At 36.5% G+C, this 22,660-nt stretch overlaps 1 protein-coding gene across 1 annotated transcript; it reads left to right on the forward strand.

Moving 5' to 3' along the window:
- The first annotated feature begins 1,274 nt into the window (after positions 1–1,274).
- LOC128549918 (uncharacterized) lies at positions 1,275–21,560 on the forward strand. Its single transcript, XM_053527700.1, has 4 exons — positions 1,275–1,412; positions 8,669–9,052; positions 20,041–20,403; positions 21,547–21,560. The coding sequence occupies exons 1-4, from the start codon at positions 1,364–1,366 to the stop codon at positions 21,558–21,560; spliced, it is 810 nt and encodes a 269-aa protein (XP_053383675.1). The 5' UTR covers positions 1,275–1,363.
- The last annotated feature ends 1,100 nt before the right edge of the window (positions 21,561–22,660 follow it).

A 22,660-nucleotide genomic window follows, 5' to 3' on the forward strand; every position in this document is an offset into this window, starting at 1 on the left:
ATACGACTACAATGTCTTTGGTCCCTAACGATCTACTTGATCTTTGAATATAGTCAAATGGGTCTTGAAAGCGCTGCATCTATATCTGGCAAAGTTTATTATCCAACCCTTAAAAAAAAAGAACACAAAAAGACTTTCATGATTTAATTATCTTGCAGTATAATCATAAACACCTCTGGCTTGGGTCATGGCACTTTTATACCTTAAAGTGATCTTTGGATAAAGTATTTACGCAAATCAAATCAGAATAATGTGTATTGTCTCTTTTAAGTGAACAGGTTGGAGTGCAAAGTAACTCGTTGTGGAAGAGAACACATTATGAATTGGTAACATGGTTTAGAGTGAGATGCGGTGCACCATTGATGATTTTGCTTCTGAACGTTCCAAGGCGATGCCTAACTGTGTTCTTAAAGTTATTTGTTTGTTATGTCTTTGTAGTTTTGTGTTTAGTTCCATAATTTACACATTGGTACATTGCTTTAGGGTTTAGCTGTGAGGGAAAAAAGTTCTTTTAAATATTATATTTGCAAAGTTGAAACTTTCTAGATATAGCCCTTAAATGTATGTATATCCAAGTACATTTGTATTTTGTGATGACAAAAATAAAATTTTGAAAGCTGCACAAACGATGAGCATGTTCTGCCCTGGGAAGTTTCAAAATTCCATCATGCAATAATGAAAAATAACTTAAAATGCGAAGAACAGATTAAAGATAAAAACGCTACTTCTTTTCTATGCAGAACAACTTTTCGTCTCTTTGTTGTCTAGTTTATTTGCTTTAGTCGTTGTTGGGCTAAACATGACACAGAGATATTAAATTATTGGTAATATAGTGACTTTCCAGAATTGCATAGTAAAGGAAGACCCAAAGAGCCTCTCCGAACATTACTTCAGGCATGGACGGGCACCTGGGTTGTATCATCAACCATCAAGATAATGTTATGCGGTTAACTTACAGATAAGGTCTACATATAAAAGTACTTCATCTATGTAAATAAATCCTATGTTAACGTTACGTTATCAACTGTTATATAAAGTTACGTTTCAAAATGATTTTCCCCATATACTTATTATGCTATATATAATGCTTTAAAAAAATGCTTTTTTTCAATTACAGCAAAGACGCATATATGCCTTTTGGGTCGGTTTTTAGGTATCAACTGTATACAAATATTGAGTAATACATACATCCGTACATTAGAAATGTTGAAAATGCATGTTTACAAGTCTATATCAAAACTGTTTTGTGAACATTAATTTGGCAAGCAACTGTATTTTATCTTAATATAATCTGATAAATGTGAATAAGCGATAGAAAACTACAAATTAGGCCTTTCTTTGTGAAAATTCTCGTGACAACAGGATGGATAGTATTAAAAACTGCTTGCTTCTGTTTATGATAATTGCACCAGGTTTGTTACATTTTATTTGTATTTGGAAAGCACAACAGATTGAAGAGATTCCATAAATAACCCTCGATTATTTAATTATACGTGTATATTGTATGTAGTAGAATCGTAAGTACCAGAAAGTCAATAGACATGTTGCATTTTGATACTGTAAAATGAAGTTAAAATGGGATTTTCCCCATAGATGTTTACGTCCGAATCAGATAGGACAGACAGAATAGTAAATAAGTTTGCTATATGTTCCAAATGGAAAAGTAAAAAATCTTCCGAGAGCTGTCTCACTCATAGTCAGGCACATTAAAAATATCTGACCTTATGAAGAGATGCTGCTTTTTAGGAGTTTGGACTGGATGTATAGAGTACCGAATGATTTTATTCAGCTCACCTGAGCCAAAGGTTCAAGGTGAGCTTTTGTGACAACTTGATGTCAGTCGTGCGTCGTCCGTCTGTCAACAATTTCTTGTCTGCACGATAGTGGTTTCATTAAAAATTTTATTTTAACAAAACTTGCAACCAACTTGTATCACCATACTATCTTGGTTCCTTTCTTGAACCAGTCAAAACCAACTATGGGTTTCAGAGTTACAGCCCCAGAAATGGCAAAAATGGCTATTTTGGACTTGTCTGCACGATGTTGGTTCATTTATCATTTGATTTTGACCAAACTTTCAGGCAACTTGTATCATTATAAAATCTAGGTTCCTTTTTTGAACCAGCCATATTCCAGTATGGGTTCTAGAGTGACGGCCCCTGAAATGCCACAAATTGGCTATTTTACTATTGTTTGCACAATAGCAGTTTCATTTATGACTGGAATTTAATCAAATTTGCACACAAGTTGTTTCACCATAAGATCTCGGTTCCTGTCTTGAACCGGCCATATTCCACCAATGGTTCTCGAGTTACAGCCCCTGAAAGGGCCTGAAAATTGCTATTTCGGTCTCTTCTGCACAATAGCAGTTTCATTCATAACTGAATTTTAACCACACGTGCACACAGTTTGTATCACCATAAGATCTCAGTTCCTGTCTTGAACCAGCCATATTCCTTTATTGGTTCTAAAGTTAATGGTCACAGAAAGGGGAAAATTTGCTATTTTGGTGACCTCAATATTCATAGACAACATAGCTTTCTACAGAATAGAAATTTCTGAACATCACACAAAATGCATGTCCATACTTGTAATTAGCGGTGCTCAGTCTGAAATATGACCCTGAATATTTAAACATCTTCTTGTCCAGACACATAAGGCCCAAACCTTAGATATTTGGCATTTAGTATTTTCTAGCGGTCAGCTATCAAGTTTGTTTAAATCATGACCTGGAGTTAAAATTGACTGCGCCCCGTGGTCAACAGTTTTTACAATGGCTTATGTAGGGTAAACCTTTATTCTTGCATAAACACTTCTTGTTTTACTGGATCCGCCCATGTATTAACCGGAGAAAAATCGTGTGCAAACAAGGCAATTCACGAGCTGTTAATAATACCTGATTTTTATTTTTTGAAATGCTTTCCCAGGGACGGATATGTATTTCTGCGCAGATTGACATCTGGTATCTGCGTCTTGTTTCTTTCATAAAAAATCTTCTTGTAGCATAAAAGATACAATCTAAACCGCAGAATGTTTTGCTGTTACCAACGTCAAATGCGCTGCCCCCAACAATGTTCGTACTCGCTTTTTCCCTTGTTTACGCCCCCACCCTTTTAGAACTTAGGGTCGTTTCATTTTTTGCAATCTGACTAAAGTACTTGAATCTTCTAATTGAAGATCTGAGAATGACCCATTCACATTCGTCTTCTGTATATTTTGGATTTCCGATATTGCTATTTATATTTTCTCAAATCTATCTTATTCAGACGACTCGTTTCAACAAGCATTTGACTGAATCATCAAAATAGAGTAGAATGTCACAGGATGAGAAAAATGTGCATTTAGTCCTGGACTCGAAGCTGGGACCCCTCGTTTATAGAGCGAGTGCTCTACTGACTGAGCTAACTGGCTGCCTGACACATATTCTTTCTTTACGTGACAAAGTCCGTACCGTGGCATATGATACCTCTCAAAACACAACGGCGCAGTCATGATGTGGCCGCTATAATAAACATGAAAACCCCAGGCTAAATATAGATATTTTGAACTTCTACTTTCACATACAAAATGATGTAAGTAAGGCTCTGATTGGCTAGCAGAAGGGTCGTGCTATCAATCGCACGTATTCAGATCCTATATACATAGCGCTAATTGGAGATGTACGAGTACTTAGTCAAATTGTATTTTTTGTAGACAACTGTGAATGTTAAAGAATCGCACGTAACTTGTGCAATTGTTTGTTTTAGGAATCATATTTATGATTTTGGTAAGTATCAGTCGGTATGTTTTTATCTAATTTCTGTAAGAATTTTTATAAACAGCCTGAAAGTTTGACATTACGTTCGTACTCATCCGTACTCCAAATGTGTCCGTGCTCAAAATAACTCGAATGTAAAGTTATTATTCTTGAAATCGTGCTCCTGTTTATCAAATGTTGAAGTTATATTAATAATAATTTGGGGTAATCTCATGTTTGTGGTAACGAGAGATAAAAAAAATCGTGTAAAATTCTTCAGTAAGTGCTTTTAGTAATATTGTTGATTTTTTGGCCCTGGTTATGGATATTTAAAACATGTTTACCGTTTCCAAGAATTAAAAAATGTTCCGGAATCGTAAAGTCATTACATATTAAAACAATACATTTAGACGTCGTGTAATGTTTTTTTTATACAAGAATAGCGACGGTCACAAACAATCCCGCAGGCTTCTGCAGACGTTAATACACAACAAAAAACTGAAACCATAAGGCCCAGAGCTTAGATATTTGGTATGTGGCATGCTCTGGTGGTTCTCTACCAAGATTGTTCAAAATCATGACCCTGGGGTCAATATAGGCCACGAACGGGTGGTCCTTTATTTTATATAGACTTATTTGTTTAGTGACAAAGAAATTTGGACCACAATTAAAATGTTTGATACAGATTTCAATAATCATCTTAAATAGTCTTAATCATGAACTACTGGCCTAGTGTCTTGTTTTTGAAGTTACAGCAAAGAAATCTGGACCACATTTATAATGTTTGATACAGCTTTAATACTCGTCTTGAATAGTCTTAATTGTGACATACTGACCTACTTTCTTGTTTTTGAAGTTACAGCAAAGAAATTTGGACCACATTTATAATGTTTGATACAGCTTTAATACTCGTCTTGAATAGTCTTAATTGTGACATACTGACCTACTTTCTTATTTTTGAAGTTACAGCATAGAAATTTAGACAACCTGTATATTTTTATACAGATTTCAATACGCATCTTGAATAGCCTTAATCTTTTTCTACTGAAGTACTTTCTTGTTTCTTTGAGTGTACAGCATAGAATTTTGGACCAAATATATATATTTTTAACAGATTCCAGTAATTATCTTAGATAATCTTTACCATGACTTACTCACCTAGATTGATATTATTAAAGCTTTAGCAAAGATATTTGTTCAAGCAAGCAAGTCAACTCAGGTGAGCGATATAGGGCCATCTTGACCCTCTTGTTAGGGATTTAGGAAGGAGACCGGTAGTTTAACTAAGGCAACAAGGTCAGTTTTCAAACGTTGTTGATACGTCAGCATCCAAAATAATCCAATTATAACACCTTTTTTTTATACCCCAGTCACACATACGGCGCGGATAGCTACGTCTAGCCACGGATAGAAACGTAGTAATCCGTTTCGATCCGTATCGATGCTTACCTGAGCCGTACCTTAAAGAAGTAACCCGTATCAATCCGTACGGCTCAGGTACGGATCGATACGGACAACTACGTGTTTATCCGTAGCTAGATTTAGCTATCTGCGCCGTATGTGTGACTGTGGTATTAGCTTAAGACTTCAGAGAAATGGTGAGACATAGAAAACATTGAGGCTGCCTGGGATGATCGCAGGGGCTTTGACTAAAGTGTCTTAAGTACGGTGTTCCGTTAGGGCCAGCGCTTGCTCCCTGTGAACGCGAAGCGCGAAGGTACGGCAGTACGATGGCGAAGCGCGACAGGACGATGGTGACAACACGACAGTTCGCCATCGTACTGTCGCGCTTCACCATCGTAGTGTCGCACTTCGCCATCGCACTGTCGCGTTTCACCATCGTAGTGTCACCATCGTACTGTCGCGCTTCGCCATCGCACTGTCGCGCTGCACCATCGTAGTGTCACCATCGTACTGTCACGCTTCGCCATCGCACTGTCGCGCTTCGCCATCGTACTGTCGCGTTTCACTATCTTTTCTCTATTGTCTTAAACTCTGTATAGTATTGTCAACTCTGTCCAATGATCAAATAATTGGAAGGGTATTATTGAAATGAATATCAACAGACCTGATGTTATTCAAATGAAAATTCCCCGGCAGATTGTCACTCAAATGAATATCATCTGGTATGATGATATTAAAAAAAAATATTATACCTTAAGATTGTTTGAAATGTATTATTCCAAAATAGGTTCCGTTGATCTATTGCTATTTTACTTTGTTAACTTGAGGGATAATAAAAACGAATATCACCCAACCGAGTGTCATTTTATGAACAAAATACATGTACCATTGTATTCAAAATTAACCTCCAGGGCCGGATCCAGAAATTTTTGACTTGGGGTGGTTGGGGGCGGGGGGCACCAGTCTTGAACGAATTAAAACGTCACCGCAGAGGCGCATAACAAGGTATTGGAGAGGGTGCCTTTATACCCATGTTAGGGGATTCAGGGGTCTTCCCCTGGAATATTTTTTTGAAATACAGGTATGAAATGGTATCCTCAGGTGCATTTATTAGTGGGTGTACTCTCCTCATATTAGGGAGGGGTGGGGTCAGGGGGCTATTCCCCTGGAAATATTTGAAATACAAGCATTAAATGGTGTCCTCTGGTGCATTTTAGGTCTAAATTATGAGGTATTGTAGGGGTATGTTACTCCCCTCTTGATTTGGTGGACAGGGAAAATTTTGAAATGCAGGTAAGAAATGGTGGCCTCTGGTGTGTTTCTGGGTCTAAATTTTGGGAGAAAATAATATTCCTCTGCCAAAATAGTAGGGTGCATTTCTGAGTATTGGTCACTTCTCAGCCAATGGGTTGGGGGGGGGGGGGGGGCCCGGGCCCCCCCGGCCCGGCCCTGAATCCGGGCATGTCCTCTCTGTGGAAAAATAAATGTTAATGTAATTAACGTGTAATTATTTGTTTTGTGAGAAAATGTTGTTTAATCAGTTCATATATTTCAAGCCATGAAACGTTAAAAGTATATATTGTCAGCTAAAAATAATAAAAATACACTGTTGTATACATTTTGCTTATAAAGCTTTTGGCTATATTTTATGCAAAAGTGTTAATGTGGTCTGGAATACAGTTGTTTGTTTCCGCTTACCCGACAGACCCAGTCTTTTTACCACTGACACTATAGTTTTAATTGAAGAAACGTATTGGATAAAAATGTAGATTTATGTTAAACAAGATTATTAGTAAGTATATCCAAAGCACGTCCCTCCGTCTGACCGTACAATTCTGTACATTAAAGTCGGCCCTTAAATAAACAGAGAAAATTTGGTGAAGCGCGACAGAACGATGGCGAAGCGCGGCAGTGCGATGGTGACACTACGATGGTGAAGCACGACAGTGCGATGGCGAAGCGCGACAATACGATGGTGAAGCGCGACAGTACGATGGCGAAGCGTGACAGTGCGATGGTGACACTACGATGGTGAAGTGCGACAGTGCGATGGCGAAGCGCGACAGTACGATGGTGACACTACGATGGTGAAGCGTGACAGTGCGATGGCGAAGCGCGACACTACGATGGTGAAGCGCGACTGTCACCATCGTAGTGTCGCGCTTCGCCATCGTAATGTCGCACTTCGCCATCGCACTGTCGTGTTGTCACCATCGTACTGTCGCGCTTCGCCATCGTACTGTCACGCTTCGCCATCGTACCGTCGTACCTTCGCGCTTCGCGTTCACAGGGAGCAGGCGCTGGCCCTAACGGAACACCGTACTTAAGAGACTGCAAACATCCATATCTATATATGATTGTACTTGCTTATGCATGTATAAAATCATGCAAAACTTTGTTTTGTCGTAAATGGTGTTGGCGAATGTCTGAATCGGAGGACATTTGATCGAATCCCGTCGACAATTTTTATTGTTTTATGTTTTTATGACTGTGTTCTGCATAATCAATATTTCTATGAATATAGATTTTTTTTCTGCTTAACTTGTATATGTATTTTTGCTTATTAAGCAGTTCAGTTTAATATGACTTGTTCACTTTCTTACGTCCCCTTAAGGTAGTTCTGCACTTTGTTGGTGTAACGTTATTTATCCGGATAACATATAATAACTCTAAATAATAAATGAACGCGGTATATGTATATGGCATCAATGAATTATCCGCTATTCGTTTTAAAAACGACAATGTTCCTATCATTCTGAAGAAAAAGTAAAATGAAAATGTTGACAAGTGAACGTATTCAAAATAGTGTCTAAAATAAAGTCACCTTGACATTTCCGGATCCCACGAACTTATTCCTATTACTGGACATAAACATTTTATTTCATCACATTAACAGCCATATGTTTATTTACGACTCTGACATGTTCCATTAAAGTATACATTGTAAAAACATCTATTCGCGAAGATGTAATCTTAATTATTTTTTTTGTGAGGTCATTTTTTAGTCCAGCCAAAATGGTGCACACGGTCCTATCTTTTTTTATTTGCCTAATTCTAAACTTTTGAAATATCAGTCATCAAATTCTACATTGTAGAAAAAATTGATACGAACGTGTGGAAATACATTAAGCTCTTTATTTTATTACAGAAGCTTATTTTATTACAGATAGAAGCGTAATGAAGTTTTGCAATCATTCCAAAAATTAAAGCATGGAAGGCATCTTACATCACGGACTTTAAGACGTGATTTTCAGGCACCGGTAAAAGCGAATGAAAATCCTGACTGTTATGCAAGAAATCAATATCAAGTACAAAAATAACATCCCGAAATGAGTAAAGCATTTAATAATTTGTAATCGATTTATAGTTCTCAAAGTCATATATTCATATTCTATAAACCAAACTTTAGTAGTTTGAACGCAGACTTTATCATTGCAAAACGATTACACCTCTGCGCCTCCCTACACAAAAGTTAATATTTAAAATGTATGTAGGTTTTCTTAAATGTTTTACTTAATATGTTTTCAGATGTATATTCACTCACAATCAGTGTTTACCAGACTGCGGACAAAGCAATTTTGGGTGACAACCCGTTTACACTGTCATGTACGTACACAATAGGTCCGCTGGAACTGTTGTATACTATTGAGCTGAAGAGGAAGCGGGAGTCAGATTCAGATTTTACAAGAATAGTAACTTTCCAGAACCCTTTCAGTCCTCTTAATGCAAGTTATACAGACACTTCACTGGAATCGAGGACAGTAGCAACAAAACCAACGGTTGAAAGTAAAACAGCAACACTGGTGTTCAACAGAATAGAGTGTGATGATAAAGCTACATATAAATGGAATGCGTTTTACTCTGATGGAACAAATAGGAATGTTGAGAAAACGTCTGCTTTTACTGTGAAAGGTAAATCCTGTCCATCATTCGGAAAAGAATATTTCGTCAGTATAGATTTTTAAGTTTTAAACACAGTGTCAAACTGTTGTCTAACTTTATTATTTATTATTGTTTAACATTTTGTTTTGATTTGATTTGATTGTTGTTATTTCTGGTGATACTATATGTCAAAAAGTGCTATAATTAAACATGGCGTCTGACAACACAACAAATTTGAAATCATCGTAGAAGAAGTTTGTCGAAATGATTTTGTCTGAAATAGAAGTTGAGCAAACGTGACAAGATGTCGATCGTTCAGCAGAATATGTTAACATGTAAAAGGATCATACATTTGTGTCTGACCACAGATCTCCGCAATTTGTTATTTCATTTCAAAACTTTTAATAAAGTCTGTATGAAATATAAACACTCATGTAAGATGTTCTGTGTTCTAAACAGAGTCTTGTCCCTCGTTGAATAATTATAGAAATGATATGAGGGTGTATCCCAAGTGATATAATGATATGCAAGCATCTGAATGAATATATTGCTTGATGAAGTGATCAACGTCAATTTTCGACACTGACTTATTGTTAAATATATATATTCACTACTCATTTTTTATATAAACAATGCATCTAAGAAATATTTCAAAACTGACATACATATCTCACGAGAACACACGAAGTGTCATTTACTTTGATGTCTGAGAAGTATGTATAGAAAGGGAATTTCTTGTCAGTAATATTACATGGTTAATAACATTAAAATTTGAAGATTTCTGAAAACGCAATTCCTTTAATAAATAAATAGCCAATGTCCTCTGCTCTCGATATTCTCTAGTACCTTAAAAATCTGCCTTCGCAATAACGCAGTTATCATTATGCCACAAGTCAAACACATAGTTTCACAGAAATAATACATAATTAGTAAACAAGTAAAAAATTGCTGCAAGATGCAGCAAATAGATGGTCGCACGGCCCAAAAAAACAAAGTGTTTGACCCATATTCAAATTTGACCTAGATTTTATCAAGGCAATAATTCTGACCAAATGTCATGAAGATCAATTAAAAAATACTGTCTCTATCGCATACACAAGGTTTTTCTTTGATTTGACCTATGACCTACATTTTGTCCCCAGATGACCCATATTCAAACTCGACCTAGATTTCATCAAGGCAATCATTCTGACATATTTTTATGAAGATCAATTGAAAATTACAGCCTCTATCGCATACACAAGGCTTTTCTTTGATTTGACATAGTGTCCTAGTTTTAGACCCCAGAAAAACCATTTTCGAACTTGGCCTAGATTTCATCAAGATAATCATTCTGACAAAATTTCATGAAGATCAGTTGAAAAATAAAGCCTCTATCGCATACACAAGCTAAATGTTGACAGACGACAGGTGCCGGACATCGGGTGACCACAAGAGCTAAAAAAACAAAGAGTACAAATATGCCCCCCAGGAGTAAACAAAATAGTGGGGAATAAATTAATTTTGTTGTGGGGAATAATTTTTTTTTTCAGTTAACCGCTGTCTTGTAGAACAGCCTGTCTATATGTTCGTTTAATAGTTTGCTTGGAAGCAGTGGTCTAGCAGTAAATTATTACGTCAGAATAACTGACACGTCAGGATGACACCACCCTTTACTTTGAAAGGGAAAATAAAAACACAAATGCTAAATGAATTTGAAAACCAACCAAATTTTTACTTATCTTTCTAAACTAACATTTTACAAAATATACAGGTTAGGAAAATGCCAAAAATACTGATAAAGATGACAAATCAGCTTATTGAATAAAAAAATAAAGTTTAAAGTTCTGCCAAAAAGTGAATAATAATCTAAATAAATGTTATTACTAAAGTATTTAAATGTATTTTTGTGACTCTGCACTTGTATGACTCTGTGCCTAAAAATAACAACTATATAAATTAATTACCAACAAGAGATCACAGAATGATCTTGGCGCCCACCAATGTGCCATTTTTGAGTGTTCCAAATTTCAAGACTTACTGGCCAGCTCAAGGTCAAATTTCATTTCCATACACAACAGGATGCATGTGGTCCAAATTCAAAAGCTGTGGCTACAGAAATGTGAAAGTAGGTCACTAGATCAATTTCAAGGACAAAGTTCTTTGTACACAAAACTATGCATGTGCATCAAGTTTGAAGGCTGTAGTTTGAGAAATTTGAAAGTAGGTCACTAGGTCAATCTTCAGGTCAAAGTTTATTTCGATACACAAAACTATGCAAGTGGTCCAAATTTGAAGGCTGTAGCTTGAAAATGTGAAAGTAGGTCATTAGGTCAAAATCAAGGTTAAATTACACTTCAGAACACAAATCAATGCATGTGGCCCAAATTTAAAGCCTGTACCTTTAAAATGTGAAGTAGGTCACTAGGCTAATGTCAAGGTCAAAGTTTGTTTCGGAACACAATCCTATGCATGTGGTCTAAATTTGAAGCCTGTAGCTACAGAAAAGTGAAAGTAGGTCACTAGGTCAACCTTACGGTCAAAGTTCATTTCAGTACACAAAACTATGCAAGTGGTCCAAATTTGAAGGCTGTAGCTCGAGAAATGTGAAAGAAGTTCACTAGGTCAAAATCAAGGTCAAATTTCATTTCGGAACACGAAACTATGCATGTTGTCCAAATTTGAAGGCTGTAGCTTGAGAAATGTAAAAGTAGGTCACTAGATCAAAATCAAGGTCAAATTTCATTTCGGAACACAAAACTATGCATGTGGTCCAAATTTGAAGGCTGTAGCTACAGAAATGTGAAAGTAGGTCACTAGGTCAAAATCAAGGTCAACTCATGTCAAGGATCATGTTGCCACTCGAAACCATACATGTGGTTCAAATTTAAATGTTGTAGGTTATTGACAAGAAGATAATAAAAGCTTTTCCCTATATAAGTCTATATGAACCATGTGACCTCCAGGGCGGGGCCATATTTGACCCTAGGGGGATAATTTGAAAAAACTTGGTAGAGAACCACTAGATGATGCTACATTACAAATGCCAAAGCCCTAGGCTGTGTGGTTTGGACAAGAAAATTTTAAAAGTTTTTCCCTATATAAGTCTGTGTAAACCATGTGACCCCCGGGACGGGGCCATATTTGACCAAATTTTATTTCGGAACACAGAACTATGCATGTGGTCCAAATTTGAAGCCTGTACCTTTAAAAATGTGAAAGTAGGTCACCAGGTTAATGTCAAGGTTAAAGTTTGTTTCGGTACACAATCCTATGCATGTGGTCTAAATTTGAAGCCTGTAGCTACAGAAAAGTGAAAGTAGGTCACTAGGTCAATCTTAAGGTCAAAGTTCATTTCAGTACACAAAACTATGCAAGTGGTCCAAATTTGAAGGCTGTAGATCGAGAAATGTGAAAGTAGGTCACTAGGTCAAAATCAAGGTCAAATTTTATTTCGGAACACAGAACTATGCATGTAGTCCAAATTTGAAGCCTGTACCTTTAAGAATGTGAAAGTAGGTCACTAGGTCAATGTAAAGGTCAAAGTTTGTTTCGGTACACAAAACTATGCATGTGGTCCAAATTTGAAGGCTGTAGCTTGAGAAATGTGAAAGTAGGTCACTAGGTCAAAATCAAGGTCAAATTTCATTTCGGAACACGAAACTATGCATGTTGTCCAAATTTGAAGGCTGTAGCTTGAGAAATGTAAAAGTAGGTCACTAGGTCAAAATCAAGGTTAAATTTCATTTCGGAACACAAAACTATGCATGTGGTCCAAATTTGAAGGCTGTAGCTACAGAAATGTGAAAGTAGGTCACTAGGTCAAAATCAAGGATCATGTTGCCACTCGAAACCATACATGTGGTTCAAATTTGAATGTTGTAGGTTATTGACAAGAAGATAATAAAAGCTTTTCCCTATATAAGTCTATATGAACCATGTGACCTCCAGGGCGGGGCCATATTTGACCCTAGGGGGAAAATTTGAAAAAACTTGGTAGAGAACCACTAGATGATGCTACATTACAAATGCCAAAGCCCTAGGCTGTGTGGTTTGGACAAGAAAAATTTAAAAGTTTTTCCCAATATAAGTCTGTGTAAACCATGTGACCCCCGGGACGGGGCCATATTTGACCCTAGTGGGTAATATGAACAATCTTAGTAGAAGACCACTAGATGATGTCACATATGAAATATCAAAGCCCTAGGCCCTGTGGTTTTGAATAAGAGGTTTTTCAAAGTTTTTCCCTATATAAGTCTATATAAACCTGTGACCCCCCAGGGCGGGGCCATATTAGACCCCAGGGAAAGAATTTGAATCATCTTGGTAGAGGACCACTAGATGATGATTCATACCAAATATCAAAGCCCTAGGCTCTGTGGTTTTGGACAAGAAGGTTTTCAAAGTTTTTCCCTATATAAATCTATGTAAATTATAGAAATAAACAAAGGGCCATAACTCATTTATAAATTGTTGAACCAGTCTGATTTTCAGGGGGACACAACTAGGGTACCAATACATCATTCTGACAAAGTTTGGTCAAAATCCCCCCCAGTAGTTTCTGAGGAGATGCGATAACGAGAAATTGTTAACGGACGGACGGACGTTCCTACATATGGATACTTATGTGGCTACTCTTTTGTTCTCTCTATTGTTCTTTTAGCCACGTAAGAGAAAAATAGCCACATAAAGGCCTTACGGAATGAATGACATCAAAGAAAAAGTACAGTTACCTATTGTTCCTACAGCCATATAAGTATCCATATGTGAGCTCGGACAGACAGAATGACGGACGGACGGACCACGGACGCAAAGTGATTTTAATAGCCCACCACCTGATGATGGTGGGCTAATAAAATGCTTAAGTATTTAAGGATGAAAATCTGAAATAATTGCTGTTAAAACAATAGAATTTAAGTTACTTAATTAAAGAAAATTACTTACTAATTTAAAGAAAAGTTACAATGAATTTAGTACAACTCTTAGGTTTAATATATAGCCAGAAATAAATAAAAAAATAATAAATTATTAATTACTAAACCCTAAGAGAGTTTTTTAGATGTTGTCAGTCCAAAAATTCCTTACAGAGTGAAGAAATGGCTCTGAAATTCTACTGACGTAAACTCTTCCAGAATGCAGTCAACCATGAAGGATGTAAAGTACATTCTGATTGGTCAGCATTTTTCTGATAAGCCATTCAACATTTATCTTACATATCAGCTATGACCTTAACAGTGTTTATGTAAACTCTTTGTCTATAATCTAAAAATAGCTCAAAGTTCTTTCATAACTGGTCTTAATAAAAATAGCTGATGAAAATACCAAATGAAAATATGTAATGATATTAAATGCAGTTTGTTACAATAAAGATGAACTGAAAATACTGATGAGTATTAAGTATATGAGCAATAGTAAAGTATCAAATGATACTACTGAACTGTATGAATGTGATGAATGCTCTGTCTAGATAATAGACTAGCTGAATGCCCTTAATAGACATTTTATGATAAAATATTAGACTGTTAGATGATATAATGCAATACTGAAACTATGTATTATGTAACATTATGTTGTAAAAATCCAACTTTACAACAATTTCAAGGTAAATACAGTCTAAGTAAATAAAATGCATTTTTATATTTTACCTGTAGATCTTCTATAAAAAAAAAAACTGGAAAAAGTTAACTTCACAACGTGACAGTTTGCACAGACAGACCAGGATTCGAACCTGGAACCTCCCCAAAACACAAATTACCATATGTAATTTCCTCAATTTTGGGTTGCTCTGCCAATTGAGCTATCTGGCCAGTGGAACTGCAATATCCTAGCAATATCACTTAAGATAAATGTTCGATTTGCGGGTTTTAAAGCTGAAAGAGAGCATGAAAATGTGGAAAAAATGGTAATGGGGATATTAGTAATCATTCAACTTTTCTACCAAGTCAACTCTGTATGTAAGCTGATTTACCACCTTTTTTTCTATTGAGTCTGCTGAGATTCTCTCAAAAATATTAATTAAAATCCTCTTTTAATATTTAAAACAAGCAATGAAGCATTGTCACAAATAAATACAAATAAGGTTAGAAAAAAAAGTTTGTTTCCAGTATCCCGACCTACCCTTAATTTTTGGCCGGACCCTAATTCTTTTTCATTGCCTCGGAGAAGTTTTTTTTGTAATTTAATGTTTTAACAAAAAGTTGAAAAACTGCACTTTTTATGTTTTAAACATAGTCAGTGATGTTAAAAATCAACTTACTCAAGGAAAAATCAGCAGGGGCTAAGGGTGTAACGATACATCGGAATTCATTTTATCATGATGCATCAGTTTGGCGATACGCATATCGTATTATAGGCCTGTTATTTCGAAATTCATTTTATCATGGTACATAAGTTTGGCGATACGCGTATCGAATCATAGGTCTTGCACCTGTCAATATTTTGCCCGCCCGGGGGAGCGGCGGGCATACACGGGACTTTAGACAGAAGACCATTCCCAACAGGCGGGAATTTGACAAAAATTTGATGTACCAACCAGGCTCTAGGGTGGGATTTAGACAAAAAAGGTTGTCCCTAGGGTGGGGATTTAGACAACAAAATTTTTGAAATGTCAAATTCCCCCGGGTCGGCCCGCCGCCCCCCTGGGCGGGCAAAATATTGACAGGTGCATCTGTTCCACAATACAGAAACGATAAGTGAAAACTAGACATATTGCATGATATCTTTCATACAATCAGTGTTAAAGATAGTAACTAAAGAAATGTATCATTTATTACAGTTTCGTAAAATTTCAAGTACTTTCCAGGAGTAGAGACACTGATTATTTTTTAATTTGTCACATAAATGCTTACTTACGATACTCAATTCGTATCGCGATATGTACCGTATCGTTGCATCTGTATCACGATACATATTGTATCGTGAGACTAGCATATTGTTACACCCCTAGCAGGGGCCCAGTAGCCCATGGTTCCTAGATTTTGGGCTAGGACCCTAAATTGTTGGAGAAAATGCCCATATACCTAATGTTAAACATTTATTTTTGACAGTCTGGGCCCCTAAATAAAAATAGCTAGTTTATATCCCTGTTACTGATGCTCTAAAGGAATAACTCCCTCATTCGTATTTTTGTACACAAAAATAGTTTCGAAAGGTCCCACTTGATAATAAAATCCAGATTTTTAAAAAAAAAATTACTGACCAGCTACCTACCTATTTTTCTTTAGCATGTTATTGGAAACATTTTTGTGGCCTTACAGTACATGTACACTTAAATTGTAGTCATACAGGGTATCTTAAATACTATATGATTTTTAAGACTGGAAATTATACACTGTTTTCAAAGTGAAAGCACCTAAGTGTATTTGAATGGGACTAAAATTACGTTTTCATCGAGTGGGTGCGTAATCTCCCTATAAATCCATATCTACATTTACAGAAATACTCCCAACATTCAACAATTAATTTCTGATCATAACTGGGAGGTCAGAGCAGTTGTTAAAAACTAGGGATATCTTCAAATAAACCAAATAAATGTAGCACAAAATATGCAATTATAGCTGCTGTCACTAATGCAGAAAAACCTGAAAAATGTGTTAGTGTCATAATCTAGGGCCTATATAAATCTTTATCACTTTAATTTTATGTCAGAAGCACAATTGATTTGTCATTCAATACATTCATACACTTACAAGAGTCCAAAACACAATTTTCGTCTTGTAATCAAAACTAGCAGAAAAGTAGTGGTTGTTATTTATCATCAGGAAGTACATGTATGTACCAGCAGAAGACAGCGAGTCAAAATTTTTCATGAGGTCTCAAATCGCCTATTATCTGGACTATCATTGGATCTTGTAATAAGAGGAAATGTCCCCTTGTGCAGAACATTGGATTATGTTTAAAAATAGTTCTCTTTAATAATTGGAAAAACCTTCAACAGCGTCACCTGCCGGGTGTAACAAATGTACATGTGTAGTAAATTCGCGCCGTAAGTCACATAGTCTATTCTTGGATATATATACTGTACATGACATATATGGACCATCCATGATTTCAAAGATTTTTCTATCTATAATTTTACAGAACATACAATATCCTAGACCTGTTATCTTTTTAGACAAGCTTATACATCGGATTATTTCGACTATCTATGATTCTATCTCTTTATACTGCCTCGCGCCTCTTGTTATCAAGAAGTATGTATACAAGAGAAAATTCTCTCCAAGACACCGAGTAAAAAGTTCTGACGCGGTCTCAAATTGATAAATGATGATCCGGATAACCCACAAACAGGTCAAAATTTCTCTCGTAAGAAACTTTTCTCCCTTGCCAAAAATGCCAAGCAAGACTCCCAAGGCATTTCCCCACTCCTTGAAAACGGTCAAATTCATACGGATGATAAAAAGAAGGCCAATATCCTCAATCGTCAATTCCAGTCCGTGTTCACCCCAATGTCACCTCTCAAACTGGGCCAACTCTGTAAAATGAAAGTGCAGTCTCTACTCTCAATACCAACTGATTACCAACCAAATTATCCCAAAATGCCAAAGGTCACTATAGGCATAAATGGTGTTCAGAAACTCCTTTCGTCCCTAAAAATAGATAAAGCATGTGGTCCCGATGGTCTAAAGCCGATCCTTCTTAAAAATCTTAGTGAACAAATCTCACCACTAGTCACTAAGCTCTTTCAAAGGTCCCTTGACACGGGCACTATCCCAGCTGACTGGACCAAGGCCAATGTCACTCCTTTATTTAAGAAGGGTGACAAAAGCAATCCTGCAAATTACCGGCCTATATCCCTAACTTGCATCCTTTGTAAGTTACTGGAACATATCATAGCCTCTAATATTACCAAGCATTTCCAGGTTAACAATGTCCTGTATGACCTACAGCATGGGTTCAGAGAAAAAAGGTCATGTGAAACGCAGTTACTCGAACTTGTAGAAGATCTATCCCGAAACTTAATTCAAGGCCACCAGACGGACCTGATCCTTCTGGACTTCTCTAAAGCATTTGACAAGGTTAACCATCTGAAACTTCTGTATAAACTTCATCAACATGGCGTTCAGGGCACCACGTTGCAATGGGTCAAGTCTTTTTTGATTGGCAGGCGCCAGTCTGTCCTTGTGAATGGTGAAACATCAGAAGAAGTTCCAGTAACGTCCGGAGTCCCACAGGGCTCCGTCCTAGGCCCCCTTCTATTCTTACTCTACATTAATGACCTGCCCGAAAATCTAATTTCACAGGTTCGGTTATTCGCCGATGACACTGCTGTCTATTTAACTGTAAATAGTTCTGCCCAAGAAAACATCCTCCAGCAAGACTTAAATAGGTTATAGATATGGGAAAGTAAGTTGGCCATGGAGTTCAACCCCTCAAAATGCACTGTTATGAACATAACAAGGTCAAAAAACCCTTTTAAATCAAAGTACACACTCCATGACCAAGTCTTGGAAATAGTTCCTGATGCAAAGTACCTTGGAGTCACTATATCCTCAGATCTAAATTGGAATAAACACATCAATTTAGTCACGTCCAAAGCTACCCGAACACTAAACTTCATTAAACGAAACATTCCATGCAAGAACCCAAAAGTTCGAGAAGTAGCTTATAAATCACTAGTCAGGCCACAGCTAGAATATGCTAGCTCTGTTTGGAACCCTTACACCCAACAAAACATCCACCAGATCGAAATGATTCAGCGGAGGGCAGCGCGATGGGTAAATCATGACTACTCCCCTTACAGCAGTGTCACAAACATGCTAGGTCAGCTGAGATGGCGTACCCTTGAAGATAGGAGATCTGATTCACGCCTCCTTATGTTCTACAAGATAGTGAATGGTTTGGTTGCTGTGCCACTCCCCCCACCATGTCAGCCCCCCATCCCGTCTAACAAGACATATGCATCCCCACTCCTATACTCAGATCCTCACTCCCTGTAATTACTATAAGTACTCTTTCTTCCCAGCCACCATAGTACTTTGGAATGCCCTTCCAGTACAACTTGTGCAAGCCCCTACCCTGAATCAGTTTAAACAGGGTGTGACCAAACTTGTACACAATGCTTAACATGATAGACCTGTTTTTAAACTGCTTTTATCTGTAAATCCTTCTTGTTTTTAACACTATCAACTGTATTTATACTGCAATACACACCGTATATTACTTTTATCCTTCTATCCAATCTACTTTTAACTTCTTGTACAGGCGCGCAGCTGCACATAATACTCGCAGAGAGGAGCGCTGCAGTATAAATAGATAGATAGATAAATAAATCGCGCCAAAGGTCACGTGGTCTGTTGTTTACACTACTCCGTCTTCAAAAACTTCACATTTATACACATTAAAAATGATACTTTGACTGCAACTCACCTCTATAAACCTATTAAAATGCGTAACTAACCAAAAAGTCTTCTAAAGCATGCTATTTATTTATGTTTCCTATTGATAGTGTAAGTAGGTCATCACTTAGGGTGACTCGCTATGAGTTTGGTTTATTCTAAAATTTAGATCAACGCATGTGAATTGACACTCAAAATGCATTGTTATCAAAAACAATATTGTTGGTAACATCTTACCTTGTTCTTGACAAAATTCACTTTAAAATATTTTAATTAAAAAAAGACGTTACACTGACTACACTTTATGTACAGCAAGACTGACGTAATTTCCCTGCGCATGCGCAAATGGCCCTGGCGAATAACTTGAAAGGCTGAAATTGATCAAATCCGATTCAATATAATGCAAATTCTGCAAATATTGCAAAATATAAACCAGAAGGAACAAAATTAAATAATATTAATTCCATTACTGTTGCGATTACACGTTAGAATATTCACTTTCTGAGTGTCAAACGAAAATTTAACAGAAATATGACTCGAAGGGAAAAAACTGTCAAATCCGAACCCATTGCACATTCTAAAACCACCTCTATATGCCCGGCCCTGATGGGCCGTGCAATAACTGTCTGAACAATATAACAGTGACATGACAATCAATTTTTATTTTGTTTATTGACAAATATTTACTGTTACTGATTTCAGCAAAAACATTGTTTGGACAACAGGACCATCGTTCTCTTTCCTACATACCAAGTACTAACCTAGAGGAGGGTTATACTGTTCTATTCACCTGCTCTGGGGATGTTGGTAACGAGCCTGTTGGTCACCTAGGCTGGTTCTACTATCTGTACAATAATACATCAAATGCTATTAACGCATCAAGTAAAGCTACATCAACAGCTCCAGTATACCAGTCAAGCACCTGTAGTTATACCCGCACAACTACTCTACAACTAATAATGACAAGGAATTTAAACAATCTTATAGTGAGATGTACAGTGCAACAGGATAAGTACGATCAGCTTGGAGATGGCCACGTACAGACAGAAAATATTCCAGTGTTTTGTAAGTGTATTACTGGGCACTCAATAATTAACGCATCTCAAACATTTCCTAAATTTATAAGCTCCTTGAGCGTGTGTAGTTTCGAAAGATATTATAATAATATCTTATATAACTATTTACCAATTCAATCGTTGCGAAAGCATTTGCCACCTTCGATAAATAAAAGGAAATATTTCAAATCGATTTTTTTTTTCTGAAACGTGATAGTAAGATAGAAAACCTTTAGAAGTATAAGATATAAACAGGTACATATATTTTTCAAAATAGATTTCATATGTCATTGCATAATTTAGATAAATGATTTCTTTTCAACATCAGTTACTTCAAAATATATAAATTACTAAATGTAAAAGCATACAATTCGTCATAATTCTTTTAACATAAAGCAAAACTAGTTCAAGAAACTGAACTGAAAGTTAAAAGTGGGGAATATCGCTGTAATCTTGATGTGAGCCACTGACCCAGAATTACCTTCATCAAGTGGTTCGTAGTTATTTGTGTAATATTTCAGAACAGAAATCATTTTCGTCCTCCTAGTAGCTGTAACCTTGACTAATTGACCCTAAAAACAACAGGATCCTCACAAGTTGTTCTAGATCATTATGTAAAGTTTGTATGCTGTAGCCGTTTTTTATTTACTTAGAGTCCGGAAATGAAACAACTACCAGAAATTAACTCAGATCCCGGGATCTTGATCTTTGAGTCAATGATACCAATTCAAAAAGGGATATTCTATCATCTAAGTATACTTATTCAATGTCTTTGGTACAAAGCCGTATCTGTAATATGTAAAGACCTAAAATCCGGAAACTATTCCAGTCTAAAAGTAAATGTTGCATTGAAAATTGCCTATTAACCCCAATGGGTTCCTCCTAAAGTGGTGATTAGTCATCCTTTAATGTTGAAAGCTGTAGCTATTATGCAATTTAGTTTAAACAGTATTTATTAGATATATCATGTACATAAATATATACAGTAACATTTACAATCAAAATGATGTAAAGGATCTGAAAACAAGTTTTCAGCGAAAACTTATATTAATTCATTTCCTCGACAGTAAAACATGTTGTAAGGATAGAGTGTAAAAGAATATGGTGTTTGTCTATTTATTTGTTAGTTTAAACTCTTTTTATATCTTTTTAGTTAGTAAAGTATGAACATTGTGAAAATAGTTGAGAAATGCTGCTTGGTACTAAGAATGTGCTGCATGCGGCCAGTCCGCGCCAATGGTCACCCGCATGCCGGTCACGTGGAGAATCGCTTCGAGGCAACGATGTATTGTTGCACTTTAGTAAAGACCGATATATTTTGAGTCGTTGTTAAGTGTTCGTTACCAAACAGTAAGTTATCAATAGTGGGTGCACAAGGTAATTCATTTAGGAGCAATTGTCTTTGTGGTATATAAATCGGGCATGATAAAAGGTAGTGATTTGTTGTTTCTGGTTCACCGCATATACAATTAGGATTATTTGAAATTGATTTACGAAAAAGGTCATAATTTAGGGAACTGCAGCCTAGACGGAGACGAGTATGTAGTACTTGACCAATCCTACTTCCTGAAAGGTAATGCGGCGGGGGTTTGGTTACGTTACTGTTTAAGCGTCTCTTAAATATTTCTAACGAAGGACTTGCTTTGATTTCTTCGGACAACGCGTTCCATTCACGAATCACGGATGGAATAAAAGAATCTTTATATAATTGTGTACGGCAATTTAATAAGGGAATATTCGTGTTATTTCTTAATTGATATCTATTCTGTGTAGAAGGAGGGATAAGGTTACATAAGTAGCTTGGGGAAATGTCATTTTTCATTTTGTAGAATAGTATAAGTTTATGTTTCTTTCTTCTGTTAGATAGTGTTTCCCACTTTAAGTCGGTATACAGGTTGTTAATACTGCAGAGCTTCGTCGCGCCGGTAATAATTCTCGCTGCTTCAGTTTGTATCGCTTCTAGTTCGCGTTTAAGTTCTTCAGTACAGTTGTCCCAAAGGACATCACTGTACTCGATGAGTGGTCTTATAAAAGATATATAAAGGCGTTCGAGCGATTGTCTGTTGATAATAAATTTCATCGACCTTAGTATTCCTATTCTCTGCCATGCACGAGTAATAACGGATGAAATATGAGGGCGCCATTTACCATCACTTGAAAATATGACTCCTAAGTGTTTATGTTCTTCTACTGTTTTTATAAGAATATTGTTCATGAATAAGTTCGGATGGTGAGGTTTATTATACTTTCTAGAAATGAGAAGAGTT

This window comes from Mercenaria mercenaria, chromosome 17 (assembly GCF_021730395.1).
Source record: "Mercenaria mercenaria strain notata chromosome 17, MADL_Memer_1, whole genome shotgun sequence".
Taxonomy (NCBI): Eukaryota; Metazoa; Mollusca; class Bivalvia; order Venerida; family Veneridae; genus Mercenaria; species Mercenaria mercenaria.

Bases quoted from the DNA above. Each gene is read 5' to 3' on its own strand.
- LOC128549918 (XM_053527700.1), top strand. From the start codon at position 1,364: ATGGATAGTATTAAAAACTGCTTGCTTCTGTTTATGATAATTGCACCA. The intron at 1,413-8,668 runs GTTTGTTACATT...ATATGTTTTCAG, and splicing joins GTTTATGATAATTGCACCAG to ATGTATATTCACTCACAATC. The intron at 9,053-20,040 runs GTAAATCCTGTC...TACTGATTTCAG, and splicing joins GTCTGCTTTTACTGTGAAAG to CAAAAACATTGTTTGGACAA.